Here is a 19,485-nt window from a genome sequence, read left to right as displayed (position 1 = left end):
CCTGGTCGTCCCTGCTTCCAGCGGAACCGCCATGAACCTCTTCAACCGCTTATAATTTTGTTCGATCTCGACGATCTCACAAGATGAGCTTATAGATCTTGTCATATGATCCCAAGTCTTGCATGGAGAGGCAGGGGCGGTGCTCCGGTATCTTTGGTAGTGATCAATCCCACCATTTTCGATACTGCCAGATAATTTCGATTCAGTCGTTATGTCTCACAGTAATATTAGCAATCTGTAATGTTCCCCTTTCCATCTCGCAGTCTCTGCTTGCCTGATGATGATCGTTCCGAATCGACGAAAGTGGCTGAGAGACATGAATTATGGTCCAGTACTTATATTGACTCGTATCTGAGAAACGTTGATTCGAAACAATTTAGTCCGGAACTCATCAGACGTGTTCGGATCCCCCCCCCCCCCCCCTGGGTCAGTGAACAGTGGCTTTCACCAAACGCACGACCGCATCTCACTTCCACCCATCTCATTGCGTCTCGTTCATTCCGTGTCTGACCGCTGTCTCCCTGAGTACGTTAATCGGATGCACAGGCATGTATGCACATGAACAGAGCACACGGCGTGATGGAGAATGAACATGGCGTAAGGTTTTTGAGACGCGTGAAAACCAGGGGAATTTCACCCGTCCGATGGTACCAGGGACAGATTTTCAGGTACGAAACAAACAATCAATATTCAGATCAGAGACAACAACACGTCCACTGTCATAACGTATCCAAGAGAACATGGATAGGAAAGGATCACATATATATATAGGTGGGGGATGCCAGTACAAAGAGATCGAAGGGATGTACCGTACTCATATTCCATACATATACACGTATAACATTCGTTTACATATACTACTAATATTATAATCAAGATAAAATGAAGTTCGCTCTTGTCGCTCTCGTTGCTTCCGCTGCTGTTGCCGCTGCCACCCCCAACCTCTTGGCTAGAGAGTACGGCGATTGTAGAGATACTGAAGGCTCTTGTCCCGGTGGAAGGTAAGCTGATCACTGGCTTTCGTTCCCTCAATACAATACACTGTGCTAATTTATTCAATTGGACAGCTGTGTATCCAGTGATTCTAGCAACGCCGACGCAGGTTACATCTGTTCCTTCCCCGACGCTTCTTCTACCACTTCTGAAAGCTCCGCTGCTTCATCCACTGCGTCTTCTTCATCCGGTTCCTACGGCGACTGCAGAGACACCGAAGGTTCTTGCCCCGGTGGAAGGTAAGTACTCACCACATCATCTCACTATATTGCGCTATGCTGATATATTTGATTTGGTAGCTGTGTATCCAGTGACTCCAGTAACTCTGACGCAGGTTATATCTGTTCATTCGATTCTTCCTCTGCTTCTTCAACTTCCTCAGCAGCAGCTACCACTTCTGCCAAAGCCACCACCAATACAGGTACCGCACCCACCACCTTGAGTGCCGCAGCTACCAGCGCCAAGGCCTCGACAACCTCGAAGGCCGCATCTACCACCGCTTTGGCCTCGAACGCCACCACTTCCGCCAGCAACTCCACAACCGCGTCTACTTCCTCTAACTCCAGCAGTGGTGCAGGTCTCTCATCAACTGTAAATTACGCTGTTGCAGGTCTCTTCGCTGCTGGTCTTTACGTTGCTCTTTAAACGTAACATGAATCAAACTATTTATTTACACACGGACACTATTATTATCTTGCAATTTGATGTTTTCCTTTCAGGGATTATCACATACAGTATCTAATATGCATCCTGTTTCTGCTAGATAGGAAGGTATTTCCCTCCAGTGATGACTCATTTACCATGGAGACCGCTTTCCATCGCTGTGAGGGGAATGAATGACAGCTCTGATAGGGTTCACCAGACTTGACTCACACTCGCCATAACCCTCCAGAAGTCTCTGCCCTACTTGCATCTTCTATAAAACGTACGATCTTCGCTGATCACCTCATCGGTTTGGATTAGCTATTACTCTTGATCCCATCCAATCAAACGACTCACGAGCTGTGTCCTCAACAGAATGGGGTGGAGGATATCCCAAGAACTCGGACGCCTTTTGACCTAATCTAGTATTTATATGACCCGGATCAAATGTGAATGTGATCAAGCTCTCATCTTCGAAGTGGATTCCTCTTGCCTACATGACCACAATCATTGATCATTTGGTCAATTTGAGATGGGTTGTTGGGATGAATGAGCTTACCAGGTAATTCAAAGCTACTTTACTCGTTCCATAGGTGATCATACCAACTTTATGCCAAGGTCTGGATAACGTAGCTAAAATAGATGACATAATGACGAAATTCTTCTGGTCTCCCTTGAGCAGGAGCTCTCGGGTAGCTTGATACAGCAGTAACACCCCGCGAGTATTTACATTGAAATGCTCGGTGAATTCTTCTGGGGTGATGTCGAGGATAGGCACAGACTGAGTACCAACAGCTGAATTCGCTATGACCTTACCATGATACACAAATAAGTATATACGCGCATAGTCAATGGTAGAACTCACTACATCAATATGATCGATACCATACTTCTCTGTTAGATCCTTCACCGCCTATCTCAGAAATCAAAATCAGCACATGCGGATTGCGCGCAAAGAACAACGACTCACATTCTTCGCATCCTCCACTTCAGCGGCGTCGATTTTGATTACTCAAACACCTTGTAAGGTTGGCATGGTCGACGGATCCCTAACGGCAGCAACGACCTTCCATCCTCTTTTAGAATATTCATGAGCCAGACCCAGTCCTAAGCTGCATGATAAATGGAAACCATATCAGCCCGCTTGGAATGTAGTAAGAAGAGAGAATAGAGAATGTCTGACCCTCTGTTAGCTCCTGTAATCAGTACTATCGGTTGTACTGTTGTTGTATCCGACATGGTGATGTGTTCCACCAAAAGCAGAGTCAGATGAACATGAAGATGCAATTCTAGAAGCAACAAGAGAGCGATCGAAATCGAAACAGATAATACTGTTGCGACCTCGGCCTTCGCGGTCCCCATCACAGCTTATCTACGTAAGGGATCTCACCCGGACCTCAAAACCCTAGACTACTCACACTGACATGCTGTTTCAGCGGTCGGATCTCAATTGCGTACGCACTTCATGGTCTGACAGTTGGACGCATATATCAGGTTCGAGATGCGATGAATCATATATCGAGCATGCATCAGCTGATTACAGTGTAATGGGATGCATACAGATCGCATGCCTTGAAAAGTTGACCGATGACAATTGCAAGCACCGGAATTAGTATGAAGCAAGCTCATCAGAGACGTTTCCCTGCAGGTCTCACAGTCCCATTCCTTCGAAGCGATATGACCTTCCGGAGGTGATTCCAAAAAGAATCGTCAACCTCGCTCTCCATCTCGGCGGGCATATCTCGAACGGTGCCACATGTTTGACAAGACAAATGAGCGTTTGTCGTTTGCAGACAAAGGACAGGATTCGCCATAGAGGTTTCATATCTACCCGTCGTCAGGTTTGTACGACTCGTGGAGAGTCGACAAAGTGGCTAATCAGGATTGATAGCCCAGCTGGCTTCAGCTGTCGTCTTGCGTTCTGAGCGGATCAGAGAGATTGACTTACGCAATCTCTGATGAATTCGCCTGCCTTCTCTTCTATAAATTCCGAGAACGGTATCGGCTCCTCAAGATCAGCATTCTCAATAGATTGGCTCTCATATTGCATGCTTGTGATATTCTTTCCTGGGTAATAAGTCATCTTCTCGGTGTATCTTTTCCAAAAATTGCCGGAGGGAGCACCTTGCTTGCTGACCCGGATGGTCTTCTCGTACCGCACAGTATGCTCATGCCTGATTGTTCCCCTCATTGAGTATTGTATACTAGGCTTCTTCTCCTTACCAGGTACCAGTGTGTCTTGCGACCATGAGGAACTGATTGTAGATCCATTGGTTTGGCTATGGCTTGAAGATAACATGCTTGAGAAAGGTTGTGGTGAAATGGTGGAAAAAGCAATGGTCAAAGAGAATTGCAGTCTTTTCAAAGAGTCCGGTTGAACCTGTTGTAGTGGAGAAGATTTCTTCGCGCAGTTGTCGGATAGTAGAACCTCAGGCAGCGATATTTTGTGTAGAAACCGGATATTCGAGATCTGAAAACGGGGTGTATATAAATGGGAGCTCCGTTCGACTTCTGACCTCCCCCACATTTGCATGCCGACGTTTGAGACTGAACAATGGAAGGACAATGTCATAGCCCTACTGTCGAGAGGAACCTTTGTCAAGAGGGTCGTCAGCGATGTTTCCTGGTTGGTCGTTTCACAATTGAAGGTGCCTCAATGGTCTTCAGTGCTATGCAAAATGTCGAAAATCTGAACATGGCGATTAACAAGCAAGACACACATGAAGACGCAAGACATGTTAAAATATATTCGGAAGCTCCATTACGTCCTCTTTAGGCAAAGCTCATGTAATCGACTGTATATAATTTCGGATTTTCCGGTCCGAACAGGTAGTGGTAGATCATTCTGAGGTTATCTCAGACGATATCACTTGTACATCTCGAGATGAATCAGTCGCCGTTTCGCAAATTGTGTGCACATCTGGGGGGTTCCAAGAGTGTGGAGGACCTTCGTTTGAAGTGAATCATCGACAGACCCTTCATGCAGCAACAATATAGAGTATGTATACGAGCCAAAATAATTGGAAGACACATGTGGAGCAGAGCGAGGGTACTCGACAAATATAACAACGGAATGAAGGAGATTGTACGATTTCTTCACCCGTATATCGACCACAGAACAAAAATGTTCAGGTTAGGACAGGGGGTCAGAGTCATTCAAAGAAGAAGTAAAAAAATCACAACCAATTGGCGGTAGACAAGGAGAAGGTTTCCATGCCTTTGAACTTGCTTGTTCAGCGGTCTCTCCATCATTGTTCCTAACTTCGGTATCACCAGCCGTTCCGTAGGTCTCGTCTTCGTTACTGGATCCGTGCTTCTTCTCTGTGTGGGTTTGAGACCCCGTGCCATCCACACCTGAAGAGGACGGTGGAGCATGAACATTAGTCAAAAGTGTCCAGTAACTTTCTTCGCCACACTCTTGACAATCTCCGGGTGATAACGACCTCACAGCCTCGCGATAGGTCACATCTTGGGATAAGCCTGACGCAGTGATCCATGAAGGAGCACGTTGTAAGTCACCGCACCCATGACACATCATGAGAGCATTGTCACTTTTGAAATCTACTTGAGGTCGACAAGTCACGTTGTGAATTGAAGGCACACCATTACGACATGACGCCTGATCATCCGAACCAATGAGCTGTCAGTACTGTATGACTGAAGAATGCGAGTGGTTTGGAAAGCATCACTCACGCATGATAATTCAGTATCTAAAATCATTTTCTGGAGACAACCGGTGAATGGAAAACGATCTTCTGGTCCAAGATTGGAGAAATCATATTGCACGGTATTAGTGAACACTGTATCACCCTCATCGGACAGTCTGCCAGCTCCGAATCCTGTGAGTGGATTGATACTGAATCCTCGCATCGGTGTATGTTCATGTCGGATTGTACCGCGGAAAGTCGAATACACGCCTGGGGGACCTCTGAGACGTGGGAGGGGTTCGGTATTTGTGAAGGATTGTGTGGGGGACATTGTTGCGAGTTGTATACTGGGAATATCGAAATGGGATGAAGGATGATGTGTGTAGCGAGAATAGGGATTGAGATGATACTGTATGACAATCGATAGGGACTTTATATGTCGTAGTGCCATATATATACATATTTGGCGTTGCCAGAAATGTGATAAAATCTATCACATACTCGATGTGATCCTTTTTAACCCGTCGTCATTGTCGTCATCCACATGAAAGGGCTTCTGATCAACCTTTATGGACCATTTGTGCACGGAAATCTCCCAGAAATCAAAAGAGCTCTCCAGACCTTTCATAGGATCACACGTGTATCAGCCACCTGCATCGAAAAGGAAGAATACCTTTCAAGAATCATTCTCCTTTGATGTGCCCTAGTAAGGCTTGTGGCATTTCTTGCCGTCCGATTGAGTAGTACGATACAGTATGGGTAATGCAACGGAGAGTTCTCTGCATGTATTGTACGTCATTCGTCTTCTGGGATATGAAGTACTGTATCTCAAGATTGGAGTCACTGAGCTGAGAAGATCTCATATCGACAATGCAAGATCGTCCCAAAGTATAACGGCCCCTTTGCACCACAACACCCCTAACTTAGCGATTGATGCTGCTCATCTCATCTGTAGTATGCACTGGCTCGTTCAGGTCGTCTCTCTCTTCCGTTTCTCCCCTGGACTGCCCTCAGCGTACGTCGTATTGGCTGGATGCCATGCCTAAGCCAGCTCGCTAGACTGTCAGAAAAATCTTGCACACCAAACAGATCATCTTCTACAACTGAGCATATGCCAACACCCCTGAAATATAATACTGTGAGTCTTTCAAGCTCATCTCGCCAAAAACGCCAAAAAAATAAACTCCTCTGCCAATGTCGATTGGGTGTATACTTGTTGAATATCTTGATTCAAATGTCAGTGGATCTTTGTCTTCTACAATACACCCCAAGACATGCAATACTGCTGTACAGCTACCGTAGCTCACTGGCCTGTTTACAAACTTCTTGCAACAAATCGCCCAGATTGACACGGTACCGGAGGTGGTCTGCGACTACGAACCTGAACAGAGTAATTATATTCATTAACATATATATCCTGATCATTAAACTAAACTAAGTTATTCATCGTCTATCTGAATGCAAAAGCAAAACACATCGAAAGTCCTTCGATAATCCCCCAATCAACCTTATGCGGCACTTCTACCTTCCTTCTCCGCCAATACCGCAGCTCCATCAACCTCCCTTTCTGCACCTTGTACATCCTCAGGAACTGAACTTTCCACTGCTGCAGAAGCATCACCGGCGTGAGCGGTTCCAACTGCAATCTCCTCTTCGTTCTTAGCTTCCAACGCTTCTTTCTCTTTCGCACTTCGCTTAGCAGCTTCTTCCTCCTCTTTCGTAGCGATCTTATCGTTCTTGAGGATCAGTGCTCCAGCAAGAGCGATGACAGCTAAGGGTAAACCGATGATGAATACTTGAGAGAGGGTCTTGGTGTATGCTTGAAGTACTGCGGGACGCATTTCCTGTAGCATGAGACAAGCATGTTAGTTCATGGGTTGAATCTCGATCATGTTCAATGTAACAAACTCACATCGGGGACGTAGTTCCATACGGCTGTAGCATCATTGACAACTGCCATGACGATCTCTTCAGTGATTCCAGGGACGGATGATTTGAGATGTCGTTGAATCATATTTTCAAATACACTTCCACCCATTGATAGAGCTACGATACGACCGGCGAAACCGACTATAACATTGTAGGGCATGAGTCAGTAAACAAGTAAAATAAGTATATGAGGTTTATAGATAATTGGGAGGGCAAACTCACCGAATACTGTCAAACCGGTACCTAAGGAGATCAACCATGGTTCTCTTCTTAATTCATGTTGAACTGAAACCATGACGTTCTGTAGACAACAACCGATACCGACACCTAGAATTACCTGGAATCCATATAGGTTGGCCATGGGAGTAGTGGGTTTGATAGTGTAGAATAAACCAGATGCGATACAAAGTAAGATCGGACCGCAGATGATGACAGGCTTGAATCGACCGATCTTAGGAATGATCCTCGATGAGATGATTAAGGCGGCAACTTGCAGTAAGATTAGAGGTAGGAGTTTGACACCCGCCGATGTAGCTGAGGTGTGATATACCGCTTGATAAGTGATAGAAAGGTAGTAGACGAGAATCATGAATACACCAAATACGCAGAAACAAACGATCGATGCACCGCTAATTGAATCAACCACACATGTCAGCTTACTCTCTATATACGGTTGGTGTATTTCACTCACATGACATTTCTTCTTTTGAGTAATCTCAATTTGAACATTTGACGATCAGTACCAATGAACCATTCGTACAGTACGAAGACCGGTACCAATACGGCGGAAAGGACGATACAGGCGATAACGGATCCATCGGACCATTTCTTGGTTACTCCTCCCCATTGAGTGAAGAGGATGAAGCAGATTGCCCAAGCCATAGAAATGATCATTCCTCCCCAATCGCACTTGACGACTTTCCAGAACATGTCCTTGTTGTATCCCTCATAAGTCTTCTCTCTACCGAGAGGAGGTCGGGTAGGTTGGAATATGGCGATGGAAGCCATGGCGAGACCACCGAACGGAAGGTTGATGTAGAAACACCATCTCCAAGAGACGTGATCGGCGAAAGCACCACCTATATGAAGATGAACGTCAGCGATATCTGATTTGGAAATAGTTGTGGAAAGAAGGGATCTATTAGAGACAGTACTCACCTAACAAGGGACCAATTACACTTGCAATAGCGAAACTATACAACCATGTATGTATTAGCGTTGTTAGACTGACTGACGGTGGGAGTTGAGTAAGACTTACCAAACACCGAACAAAGCGAAATATTGAGCACGGTTGTGGAGAGAAGTCATCTCAGCGATGATGATCATACCACCACTGAATAGACCTGCTGCACCTAAACCAGCCAAGGCTCTTCCTAAAATCAAGACATCCATCGAAGGGGCGACACCACAGACGAGAGAACCAATTTCGAAGATGAAGACGGCGAACATGATGACGTGTTTGGAAGGGAAGATGTTCATCCATTGTGAATAAAGTAGATTGAAACCGAGGAGGGTGAGGCTGAACCAAAACACAAATAGAAAATTATCAGTAAAGGGGTTCATGATGAGCAGGAACAGGATGCAGGATAGATTGAGAACTCACAAGAAACCGGAAGCGAGCCAAGATAATTTTGTCAAAGAGTTGAACTCTGCTGTTATCTTGGGTATAGCCGTAGCTACGATCAATTGATCCAGGGCGAACAGGAAGATGCAAACCATCAAAGAGACGAATATTGCCCAGAATCGCCATTTGGGTAATTCCATCGGGGCATGTACACCGGAATGACCTTCAGGGGGTGCATGTGATTTTTTCTCTTTCTTTGGTTTTTTACCATCACTATTGTTACTGCTCGTTGTATCGGTTTGAGGAAGTCCATTGTTGTGAGCAGGTAGGGGTAAGGGAGCTTTGGTAGATTCGACGGATGTTCGTCCGCCCACACCCGAGTGAACGGTTGTGGTTGGTGAAGGCATATTGGAGGGTGTGTTTAACGTTGCCATGGGATAGAAGGGTGATGGCGAGGGGTCCAAGGCGCAAGGATGGTGATGGTGATGGTGATGGTGATGGGATGTTTTGTTTGTTGATGGTCGATCAAACCAAACCGACTTGAGATGTTTGTTTCAAAACCGGTGATTTATCGTTGTTTGAATGGATGCAAGAATGTACAAGAGAATATACAAGTTACAATGTTGCTGCTGGTGTTGTAAACATATATATAGATATATGTATATATAGATGGATGTTACAAGATCATTTCAACGCTTCAGTATGCATCTCGGCTCAACGATGAGAGATGGCCAGTATGTAGGATGTTTATGATACAGTAAAATAAGTAGCTTACCGCCGAAGCTCGGCTTCCGACCACTCCAATGGGTTTGTATTTTGTGCTGTTATGGGTATTTTTACCCTTGTTTACGCTTAAAAGAGTGAATCTCAGATTGATCTGCTCTGTACTCACAAGGCACCAACTGGGGATCCCTTAAAACTGACTCGTCAGGTAAAAATAGAATGGTTTTAGGATGGGTTTACGAGATAAAGTCAATTCACCTCGGGGACCGAAGACATGTCTACAGGACAGTAAATGGACTACATTCATCGTTACTATGAAGATCTTGTGGCATGTCATATGCTGAAATTTGTTTGTAAACCGCGTGTGTGCATATCACGACCGGCAGAGCAAATGGATTGAGCCGTCAGTGATCGCGAATATCAGATGTGCAGTACATACGACCAATGAAGCGGAACGGAATTTGGATGAGCTTGAGGGCGTCAGTTTCATCGTAAGCGGTCTGATCCTGTCAGTGCTCGGATCTTGGTCACTTAGCCCCGATGCTTTTCGTTCAATCCAATAAGTCAGCTCGGCGCATGGTAGGGGATCAGGATAAGAAATCAGACAAGATAACACCCGATGTGATTAGCAATCAAATTCAGTAACAAATCAGTACCGGAGTCCGAAGTGACGTGTAGGAGTTTCAGACTGGATTCAGAACTCCGCGCAACTACCTTTTCTTTCTCCCTTTGTCTCACTGATGTATGTCATATGTCAGGCCTGCATATGTTGAGATACGATATGATAGATAGTCCAGATTCCAGTAGTCTAGATACGGCTGATCAACTGAACTCGTCGATTCAAGACAGATGCAAGAGTCTCAATTCGATACTCAATTCATCGGTTCGGCATAGCATATCAAGTTCCAGAATTGGTTTCATCGTTGTACAGCAATATCGGTTATGTTTCTTCTTACATACAATGCATTCACCATGTCTTAGTTCCTCTGACTCTACTGTACTATGATGATCTACTGTTTTGAAGGCTGCCTAGCACTGGGAAGTTCTACAACCTGATCCACGCTGGGATATTCAGGGATATTCAATTCGAATTTGTTTGCTAGGTCACTACCAAACAAAACGGAATCAGTATCAACATCAACACATAGGTATGAAACATATGTGTTCTTTGAAAGGGATATACGATAGTTTAGACGCAGTGATAACTCACTCAGGAACAAATCTACCACCCAACCAATGTCTCCCCTTGAAATTCCTCACACCCTCTTTAGGAGCTGTCAGACTGACCAACACCTCCGGCTCGAAAGTCTTGATTGTCTGAGTACTGTCTTTCTCGGTGTATAAGGGTTGGGGACCGTCTGTCACTGACCATCCGGATGGTATGTCCACTGAGACGATGGGGATAGTGGTGGATGTGATGGCGTTGAGAACTTGGTCGAATGGTTCTCTCAATGGAGGTGAGAATGAGAAGCCTAAGTAACATATCGGAAGGCAGTCAAATCATGATATCATGGTATGAACATATCTCATGAGAGCAAAGGGTCGATGATGACTCTCGACGAGACTCACCAAAGATAGCATCCAATATAACATCACTTTCCTTCAACCCATCCTTAAATTCCTCTACATCCTTCAATACGGGTATATTCAGATTCTCACATTGCTTCAACAGCCTCTTGTATATATCTTTCGAGCCGGGTTTGGGAAGATAGATGGTAGGTTTGTATTTGAAATGATGTAGATGACGAGCAGCTACTAGACCGTCTCCTCCCTGATATATCATAGGGTAGAATGAGATATAGTCAGCTTACGAGAACGTATGCGATATGATAGTGTAAGCCAACTCACCTGATTACCTGGTCCACAAGCTACCATCACCCTCTTATGTGATTCCACGGAATAACTCTTGGACAAGGCTTGAGCGCATGATAGACCGGCTAGCTCCATCAACTATATACATCGGGATATACGATATTCAAGTTAGGACGTCATTCTATCACATGTGGACATGGAAAGAACGAAGGGTCGACTTTCAAAGTCTTAAACTCACCTGATCGAGTGAGAATGCTCCTGAGGCGGACATCAACTCTTCGTCGATCTGTCATGGGTCGATCACCAAGTAGGTCAGCTACAGCCTACTGTATTGAAAGAACGATTTGTGGGTCACGCCACCGGTATGAATGGACTCCGACATACCTGCTGAGCAAGCTTCTGACTGATATATCTGATTGACATTTTGGGTATCTCCAGAGCGAGTCTTCTGTGCGAAAGGCTGATGGATTAGCTTAGGATTTTCAAGGATATGCCAGTGAAGATGCGTATGAACGAGTGACACTCAACAAATAGTACTCTTGGTAGTAGAGGTGAGTTGGTGTGACATCATTTTCTTGCTCCTATACCGTGGCGGACCAGTCAAGTGGAGGTCATCCATCTTTTTACCTGTAGAATCATATAACTCACTACAACTGATCGATGGGGTATGGGTATGCATGTTTTGGTGCTGGGTATATACTGTATATGAGAGGTGTATATTTTATATGCAATGCTGCCATATCCTCTGTTCTGTACATCACATTCATTATTTTCGTACATCAGCCTGAGCTGCTTCCTCCCCGGACATTCCTTGTCCATTCAGTCCATGTTGATCCTGCCCAAATTTCATCATGTCTTGCGATCCTACATCCTCTTCCATCTCCAGCCCAGCGGGTACATCTTCAACATGCATCATCTCACTCAAAGCATCTTCCAAACCTTTCATATCCCAATCTTTCAACTCCGTCTTCGTTCCATTCGCATTCTCATTCTTTCCAAATAGCTCTCTCAACCTCATTTCCTCTTCCGTCCCAACCATAACCAGACTAACTACCCTCTGTCTTTCTCGTCCGATGGCCTTAGTACCCAATCTACCCAATCTTCCTTTGACTAGACTATACCATCCATACCTATCCTTCACTCCACCGGATTTACGTTGTTTCTTACTTAATCCCTTGATGTCCAATCCATCGAGGAGGTATATCGTCTGAAGTTCAGGGAGATGAAGACCAGGTATGGAACTTCTAGTTCCTAATAATAAAGGTAATCCACCATCTTCTTCTTCACCTTCACCTCTATTTTGTCTTTGCAATTCGTCGAGTTGGGAAAGTGAGATATCGACCAAATCCGGAGTTAAGATTAAAGATGATATACCGAGATTAGCCAATTCTTCCGATAAGAGATTCAACGATATACCCTCTGGAGGTAATATCAATGAATATCCCTTTGAGGGAGAAGAAGTGGTGGCATGAATTAGGGATAGAGTCTCAATCATCTCGATTGGTATTTCCCTTTTCCGAATCACTTCATCTTCCCCATTCTCATCTACAGTTTCCTTTGTCAGATCGTCTTGCAAAATAGGTGCATGGAGGTTGAGAGAAGTTATCGATCCGTCTTTAGAATCAATCACCAACACGTAATGTTCAGGTTCGATTTGTTCATGTCCATCTATATTTGCTTTTCCAACCCCACCTTCATCCTCTATTCCTGCTACTTTTTTGTTCTCCTTGGTCTGAGTAGAAGACCTTTTGGTGATCATCTCTTCAACCGCATCCAACAATCTCTTTCTAACATCTTTCAACTTATCCGACGCCCCTTGTGTGAAATCCAAATCAATCAATCCATCTTTAACGTGCCTATTACTCTTCCTTATCCAACCTCTAATCTTAATTAACCTTTTCAAATCTTTATTCATACCTGATGATACCCATATCGTATTTATCTCATCTCTCCTTTCAGAATAATCCAAAATACCTCCTTCTTCCTTCTGCCTTCTGCTTGGTACGGCCGGAAGGATATTCAACAAATCGTTTAAAGTAGATACGATCGGTGGAGGATGACGAAAGAGGGGATGAGAAACCAACATTTGAGAGGTGGAGTGTCGAGAAGGTATAGGACCAATGAGATGTTCGGGTTCGTCTAGGAATATGTATCGTAGGGATGGTGAGGAACTGGGAGATAGATCGTAAGATTGTAGATCTTTTGGTGTAGAGATGATTATAGGTTTATTAGGTAAATCTAATTTCGAATGTGATTTTGCTGAAGTTTGTGCAAAGAATTGAGAAGGATGGTTGGAATTGGACCGTATAAGTGTGAATGATTCTTGGGTTTCGGTGGATGACAAGTTCACAAGGTGTTGATGGACCTGTTGAGCTAGATGAGGTGTAGGAACGATAATCATCACTTTCACACCGTTTTGTGTCGTATTCGTATTCGAATGGGATCTCAGAGCAATATTCATGGCTGATAATGCTAATGCCAAAGTTCTACCAAGTCTCATCAGTATATATTATTCAAGTATAAGTATAAATAGTGATTCACTCACTTGCCTCGACCCATATCATCTTTCAGATAAACTTCCTTGCCTGCTCCTACAGCTAGGAGAAATAACTTCTGAGCTGGTGTAGGTTGGATGATATGAGGGTAAGAAGAGATTAATCTTTCTGCCAGTGGACGAGAGATGCCTAGTTCCTATAACGTTGACAAGGCGATCAGCTGAATTATTCATAAGATGATCAATGACCGTCACTCACAGTCCACCTTGAGATAGCATCCTCATTCTTCGTTTCCGTATGAATATACCTTTGAAGTGGTGGATTGGACCTCTGATTCCACCCCATCTTTGCCGTTTCATAAGGAGCAGCCACATTGCTTAGAGGTGGGTGGTGGTTGATCGAAGATCCTTTGACAGTCGATAGATACGTGGAGAACACCCTTGCACCTATTTTCGAGCTTGTAGGACGATCCAATAGAGACTGACCTGCCTTGAGGCAGACACGACAGCGCATCCTGGGATGACTACGCTGATCAGTCAGATTTGATCTGATCGACCGTTGATGATGAAACTGAGATATCGTTCATGTCGAGCAGCAAAGCAGTCGGGTTGATGAACTTTCTGAAATTTCATGTACTCGTAGCTGAATTCGGTGATCGCCGATTTCTCAACCCCCTTCCCGTTCCCTCTTCCTATGATAGTGAGTTACTACGATTGATCTGTCACGTTATACACTTGTGTATGTATGCTGTTGAGGGGGAGAAGAACGTCCCCCTTACATGTACGGAGGCACCTTGGACTGGTGTGGGAAGAGATACTCGGAAAGACTTTAGGACTTGAGGTTACAACAGCATTACCGTACAGCCGAGTCGGCCTGATAATAAGGTTTGAAACTTGGGAACGCTTGATTGCTTGATTCCCTGACATGCCCCAGTCGAAAGATGAGTTTTGAGTGTGAAGCGAATTTTTACTTCGTGTCTACAATGCCTATGAGCTCTTGGAAGCGAAAAAATGCTGTCAGATGGATGCGTAGCATAGTAGTACGTGACTCCCTGCATGCGATATGAGCTGAGGTGAGACGAGACCATGCATATAAGTCGATGTGAGATAGACAGTACCGAATGAGTGAATACTAAGCCGGATCAAATTCAGGGTTTCATCAGGCTTAACCTAGACCTACCATACCTCGGACTAAGATGTATCACCTCATACTCGCACTCATACTATTTGTTACATATTGGCACTATAGGTTTAAATCACGACGTACATCATAGCTTGCTTCATCAATCACAATTCGCAACTCACAACTTACATCTCAAGACAAATTACAATAATTTTTTGAAGACTTTTGTCAAACAATCAAGAACAGGAGAAAGAACAATAAGGTACCACTTCCTCAAACACTGTCTTATTGCCCTATTTTCCATCAGAGACGAAGCACAATAGAGGAATTACTCATATTCGCTCGAGTAGTGATCCTGTGGAATTAGAGGGATCTCAGATCCTTGGACCATCATTCATCTATTGTTCTTCTCTTCGAAAGGACAATAAACGACCCTTGATTGAAATCTGAATTTGGTGGCTTTTGTACAGAGCACTGTCCAAATGACTACGACACTCAGACACCCTCCTTCGTCTCTATCTTTACACACACACGGACACAGTCACGGCTCTTATCCACCTTCCGATAATAAGAATGGTCAAAGTTCCTTACATCCGTGAGTCACAAGTCATCCTGTAATCGATGCGTGAGAGGATTGCTGACTCATTTTCATTTCTTTTGTTAACATCAACCCGTATTTCGGATCTGATCTCTCTGTTCTGAACTTTACTGTCCCTTTTGTCTCCTGATTCAATCAACACATAACATAACGCAACACAATCAATTCTGTTTCACACGCATTGCTTTACTTGTTTCAATAAAATCATCAACCTTTGCGACCTTGACTACCATCAAATCTACCTACATCCTTTGGAATTCCTACCATCACCGTCACCGTCACCATCACATTCCCCCCACCTGCTCCAATCTGTATCCCCGTGTATCTGTGTGGCCGTGTGTCTGTGTATCCGTGCTCGACACTAAACCTATAATCGGCGTTCCTATCCCCTATCACCCTGTCCCTCTCTTCTTCCATCCCCGTTCTCATCCACATCCACACACCCACGTTCACCACCTACAAACAATCAAAACGATTTCTCAACGAATCTAACCCATCTTGTCTTTGGGTATCCATCACTCATCGACAAACTCTTGATTTCCCTCTAATCGGTATTCCTTTGACTGTCACGATCGATATCTGTCCTCCTCACCATCATCCTCACCATTCATCACTTGACAACGGTTGTCCATCCTCACATCCTTACATCACATACACACACTCGTTCTCAAATTCTTGAATTATTGTCTCATCTTTTGTTCTCGTTTTTCATTGTTCTTCCATTTATTCATTACTTATCGCTTATTGTTCTCGCATAACATCCTCAACCCGTCCCTATTTCTCTTTAATCTTTTTCGTTACATTTCACGTTTCACAACTACCAACCATGCTCGTTCACTCTACGCCACCATTACCACCTCGTCTACCGCCCATTCATCCTCGCACGCTTTCCAACTCGACGGCGACACCACCCTTAAATCGGAATGTATCGTCTACCGCATTGAACGGGCAACAACAACCACAACAACAACATATACAATCACCACTTGCACCACCCCCTTTCTTCCGCAGAACTTCATCTCTCCGAGATCCACCTCCTGGAGGGAGCAGGTCTCCATCTATAGTGGAATCGGAGCAGGATTTCCAGGACGAAGACGAATTCATGGCTCATCAGACTAGGTCGACGAGGAGAAAGGTCAGTAGGAGGAAAGACGATAAGGTGTGAGTATCCTTCAATCTGACTGATGCCATAAAGGATCACTCCCTTCTCCCTTTTTCTTCATTTATCGATTCATCACTTTACTATGGGAATGTCTGGATCTCGTCATGAACCCCCAATGTCCTTATCAATCCATTTATTCATCCTTTTGAATTCTTTTCCTCAACGCCTCTCTATGTCTTGACTTGATTCTCTCTACTTCGCTTCTGCAGCTGTGTCCCCTCTCCCATCTCATCATCATTTCAATCATATCTTAGAATGATTTTCTCTCAAGAAGCCTGGTTGGGACCTCCTTACATACATCTTTATTTTCACTTCTTCATGTCATGACGATTCACCCAGGTCTATCACCTCTTCATCCCACCCTGATGGAGAGTCATAGAACCACTCATTCACTTAACACGTCACATATTCGGTATCCCTTCTCCCAAGCTCTTTTATGGTAATCAACGGAAAGTCCAGGGTGTCAATCCTTTCTCTTACAAATTCATGAAACCTGCTTCAACTCATCTGACCTCATCATACATCCGCCTCCGCTTCTATATCTATCATTATATAAGACTCCCCTGGTGGGTAATACCCATTCAGGGAGAATCGAGTCTTCTTCAACCACTTCATTCCCACCGTCTCCTTTTTTTTTCTCATTTGTCGTGGACCGCATTCTGTAGCCGTTTCAAGCTCCTTACTCGAATCTCTATATTGGCAAGCTGTTGATACGAGCTTGTTGTATCGTCATACTCTGGTTTGTACCTATTGCTGACGATCAAATGATGCCTGGTCCACTCTCACCATATATCACTCCCCCTCCCTCACTACCCGACTCGGTTTGTTCTTTTCGTCGAACGTCCCTGGACGATATCGATCCTGAACCTCATCCTCACCCCTTCCAATACCGTCGCTTATCTCTGGACGATATCGCTCGACCGAAACATCACTATAACCTCTCGTCTCGTCGCTCATCTCTCAACGACATCTCACAACCTGCTCAACATCACTTTTTCCGACGCCACTCGGAAATCTTTCGACCAACCCTCAACGCTCGTGTCCGTCTACCTCCTCTATCTGCTATTACCGACTGTAGTGGTGGTGAGGATGCCGAAGGTGACGATGACGATAGTCGATCGATTGGACGAGCAGATAAACGTCGTCGAGTGACCAGAGGTGGCAAATCGGTCGATATCGTACCTTCACCTAGGAAAGACAGTATTTCCAGATCAGGTGAGGATGGTGGGTCGACGTCACCATCCAATCAACCAAGTTTGCTGCCGAATCGAAATGGTCGAGGCAACGGACCACCAACGCTAGCACATATCAAACCCATCGGATTCGCCGCATCTCGAGAAGCAAAGAGGGACGACGGGACTGGCTCACAGGCATTGCCTTCTCCAGTGGTGATGGGTTTTGATTTCAAGACGATTGATGAAGATCAACTCAAGACTGTAGGTCTGATCTCTAACTTGAACAATGATAAAGAGAATCGAGCTCAAGTCAAACTTATCAATGAACAGGTCCGAGATACGATCTCGATCAAAGAACAACAGCAGGCTTTGATCGCTGCTCGAAGGAGAGAAGTAGCTCAATCTCAACCTTCCACGCCAAAGGAATTGACTTTCAAAGGTTGGGCACCGAAAGATCCCGAAAATCCCATTCCGACACCCAGAGAAAGCTTCAGTACCGCCGCTGGACCTAATGGTCCACCCCCTCCCCTCAGCGCCGGTGGTGGTGTAGGTAGAAGAAGGGAGAAGACAAGGGATAAAGTCGAGAAGATGAGTATAGTCACTTCTGCTACTGAGAGGGATGTCGTACCAGGATCAAAGGTGAGTAATTACCGACTAACTTCGATTTGAGGAATATCGCTTATCTGAAGGCCCGAACAGAGTGCACCACTCAATCAAGGACTCGCATCTCAACAGGCTTCGCCTCGAGAACCGCCTTCAGGTAGTCAGACTGCCGTGCCTCCACATACGCTTCCTCCCATCCATGGATACGGTCATCACTCGCTTAATGGTTTGACTGATCCACGTACCGCCCCTCTACGACGAGGTGGAGAGGAACATGAATTTGCAAGGCAACAGGGACCTTCTTCGTCGTATTACAACTTACCTCAAACACGACCTTTAGCTAGGCCGTACGATACCCAAAGAGGACCTTCAACGGGGATCCCAAGCGAGCGAAGGAACTTTTCTGTACCTTCAACAAACTTGCAACCACCTCGATACGAGATCCCCTCTCCGAGAAGAATCAGTAATGCTTCCACCTCGACGGCAGCTCAACATCAACAACAATCCAACTCGCCCATCTCACCTAGAGTATCTCGTGAGATATTCCTGGCACCCTTCAATCAACTGTACGGCCTACTCAGCTCGACCGATAGTCTGAGGTATAATCTGCAAGACCTACATAATCGATATGAAGTTTTGTTTCAACAGCAATTAAGTCAAATGACGGAGTTTAAAAGTACAGCCAACGCTTCAAATACCCTCTTAGGCAATCTACAGCAGTCTGCTGATAGTTTGAAAGAAATGGTTAGGTATGAGGTGGAGAGGAATAACTCGAATAAGGATAGGGAGATTGAGGAGTTGAGAGAGAGGTTGAGGAGGTTGGAGGAAAGGGCAGATGGGGAGAAGAAGGATTAGATGGTATATCGAATACAACTTTGATTGGTATCGCTTGAGATGGAGAAGAAGTATTATGTGGTAACCATTTCTACCATTACATAATCTCGAAAATAAATGCTCTTTCATATAAATGGAACCTGGATGACACTGCGTACACCTCGTCAAACGATATGTGTGGAGCAT

General features: G+C 44.8%; 8 protein-coding genes across 8 annotated transcripts; 3 read left to right on the top strand and 5 right to left on the bottom strand.

Moving 5' to 3' along the window:
* Positions 1–882: 882 nt before the first annotated feature.
* Positions 883–1,638, top strand: L199_007378 (uncharacterized protein; the record flags this gene model as incomplete). The annotated part of the gene is made up of 3 exons (XM_064893069.1): positions 883–1,001; positions 1,068–1,232; positions 1,293–1,638. 3 exons carry the CDS (start codon positions 883–885, stop codon positions 1,636–1,638), a joined length of 630 nt encoding a protein of 209 aa, XP_064749141.1.
* Positions 1,639–1,862: 224 nt separating this feature from the next.
* Positions 1,863–2,874, bottom strand: L199_007377 (uncharacterized protein; the record flags this gene model as incomplete). The annotated part of the gene is made up of 7 exons (XM_064893068.1): positions 1,863–1,930; positions 1,993–2,128; positions 2,195–2,446; positions 2,501–2,548; positions 2,606–2,622; positions 2,737–2,747; positions 2,819–2,874. The coding sequence occupies 7 exons, from the start codon at positions 2,872–2,874 to the stop codon at positions 1,863–1,865; spliced, it is 588 nt and encodes a 195-aa protein (XP_064749140.1).
* Positions 2,875–4,768: 1,894 nt separating this feature from the next.
* Positions 4,769–5,613, bottom strand: L199_007376 (uncharacterized protein; the record flags this gene model as incomplete). Its single annotated transcript, XM_064893067.1, has 2 exons — positions 4,769–5,254; positions 5,329–5,613. 2 exons carry the CDS (start codon positions 5,611–5,613, stop codon positions 4,769–4,771), a joined length of 771 nt encoding a protein of 256 aa, XP_064749139.1.
* A 1,177-nt stretch (positions 5,614–6,790) lies between these two features.
* On the bottom strand, positions 6,791–9,182 carry L199_007375 (uncharacterized protein; the record flags this gene model as incomplete). Its single annotated transcript, XM_064893066.1, has 7 exons — positions 6,791–7,126; positions 7,195–7,352; positions 7,434–7,840; positions 7,903–8,290; positions 8,370–8,404; positions 8,470–8,730; positions 8,815–9,182. The coding sequence occupies 7 exons, from the start codon at positions 9,180–9,182 to the stop codon at positions 6,791–6,793; spliced, it is 1,953 nt and encodes a 650-aa protein (XP_064749138.1).
* Positions 9,183–10,508: 1,326 nt separating this feature from the next.
* L199_007374 (NAD(P)H-hydrate epimerase) lies at positions 10,509–11,733 on the bottom strand (the record flags this gene model as incomplete). Its single annotated transcript, XM_064893065.1, has 6 exons — positions 10,509–10,605; positions 10,709–10,970; positions 11,068–11,269; positions 11,347–11,448; positions 11,549–11,596; positions 11,695–11,733. The coding sequence occupies 6 exons, from the start codon at positions 11,731–11,733 to the stop codon at positions 10,509–10,511; spliced, it is 750 nt and encodes a 249-aa protein (XP_064749137.1).
* A 343-nt stretch (positions 11,734–12,076) lies between these two features.
* Positions 12,077–14,318, bottom strand: L199_007373 (uncharacterized protein; the record flags this gene model as incomplete). The annotated part of the gene is made up of 3 exons (XM_064893064.1): positions 12,077–13,796; positions 13,856–14,001; positions 14,064–14,318. 3 exons carry the CDS (start codon positions 14,316–14,318, stop codon positions 12,077–12,079), a joined length of 2,121 nt encoding a protein of 706 aa, XP_064749136.1.
* Positions 14,319–16,351: 2,033 nt separating this feature from the next.
* L199_007372 (uncharacterized protein) lies at positions 16,352–16,690 on the top strand (the record flags this gene model as incomplete). Its single annotated transcript, XM_064893063.1, has 1 exon — positions 16,352–16,690. One exon carries the CDS (start codon positions 16,352–16,354, stop codon positions 16,688–16,690), a length of 339 nt encoding a protein of 112 aa, XP_064749135.1.
* A 764-nt stretch (positions 16,691–17,454) lies between these two features.
* Positions 17,455–19,320, top strand: L199_007371 (uncharacterized protein; the record flags this gene model as incomplete). The annotated part of the gene is made up of 3 exons (XM_064893062.1): positions 17,455–18,123; positions 18,193–18,501; positions 18,562–19,320. 3 exons carry the CDS (start codon positions 17,455–17,457, stop codon positions 19,318–19,320), a joined length of 1,737 nt encoding a protein of 578 aa, XP_064749134.1.
* Positions 19,321–19,485: the final 165 nt, after the last annotated feature.

This window comes from Kwoniella botswanensis, chromosome 2 (assembly GCF_036426115.1).
Source record: "Kwoniella botswanensis chromosome 2, complete sequence".
Classification (NCBI taxonomy): domain Eukaryota; kingdom Fungi; phylum Basidiomycota; class Tremellomycetes; order Tremellales; family Cryptococcaceae; genus Kwoniella; species Kwoniella botswanensis.
This window is presented reverse-complemented; position numbering and strand designations above follow the sequence as displayed.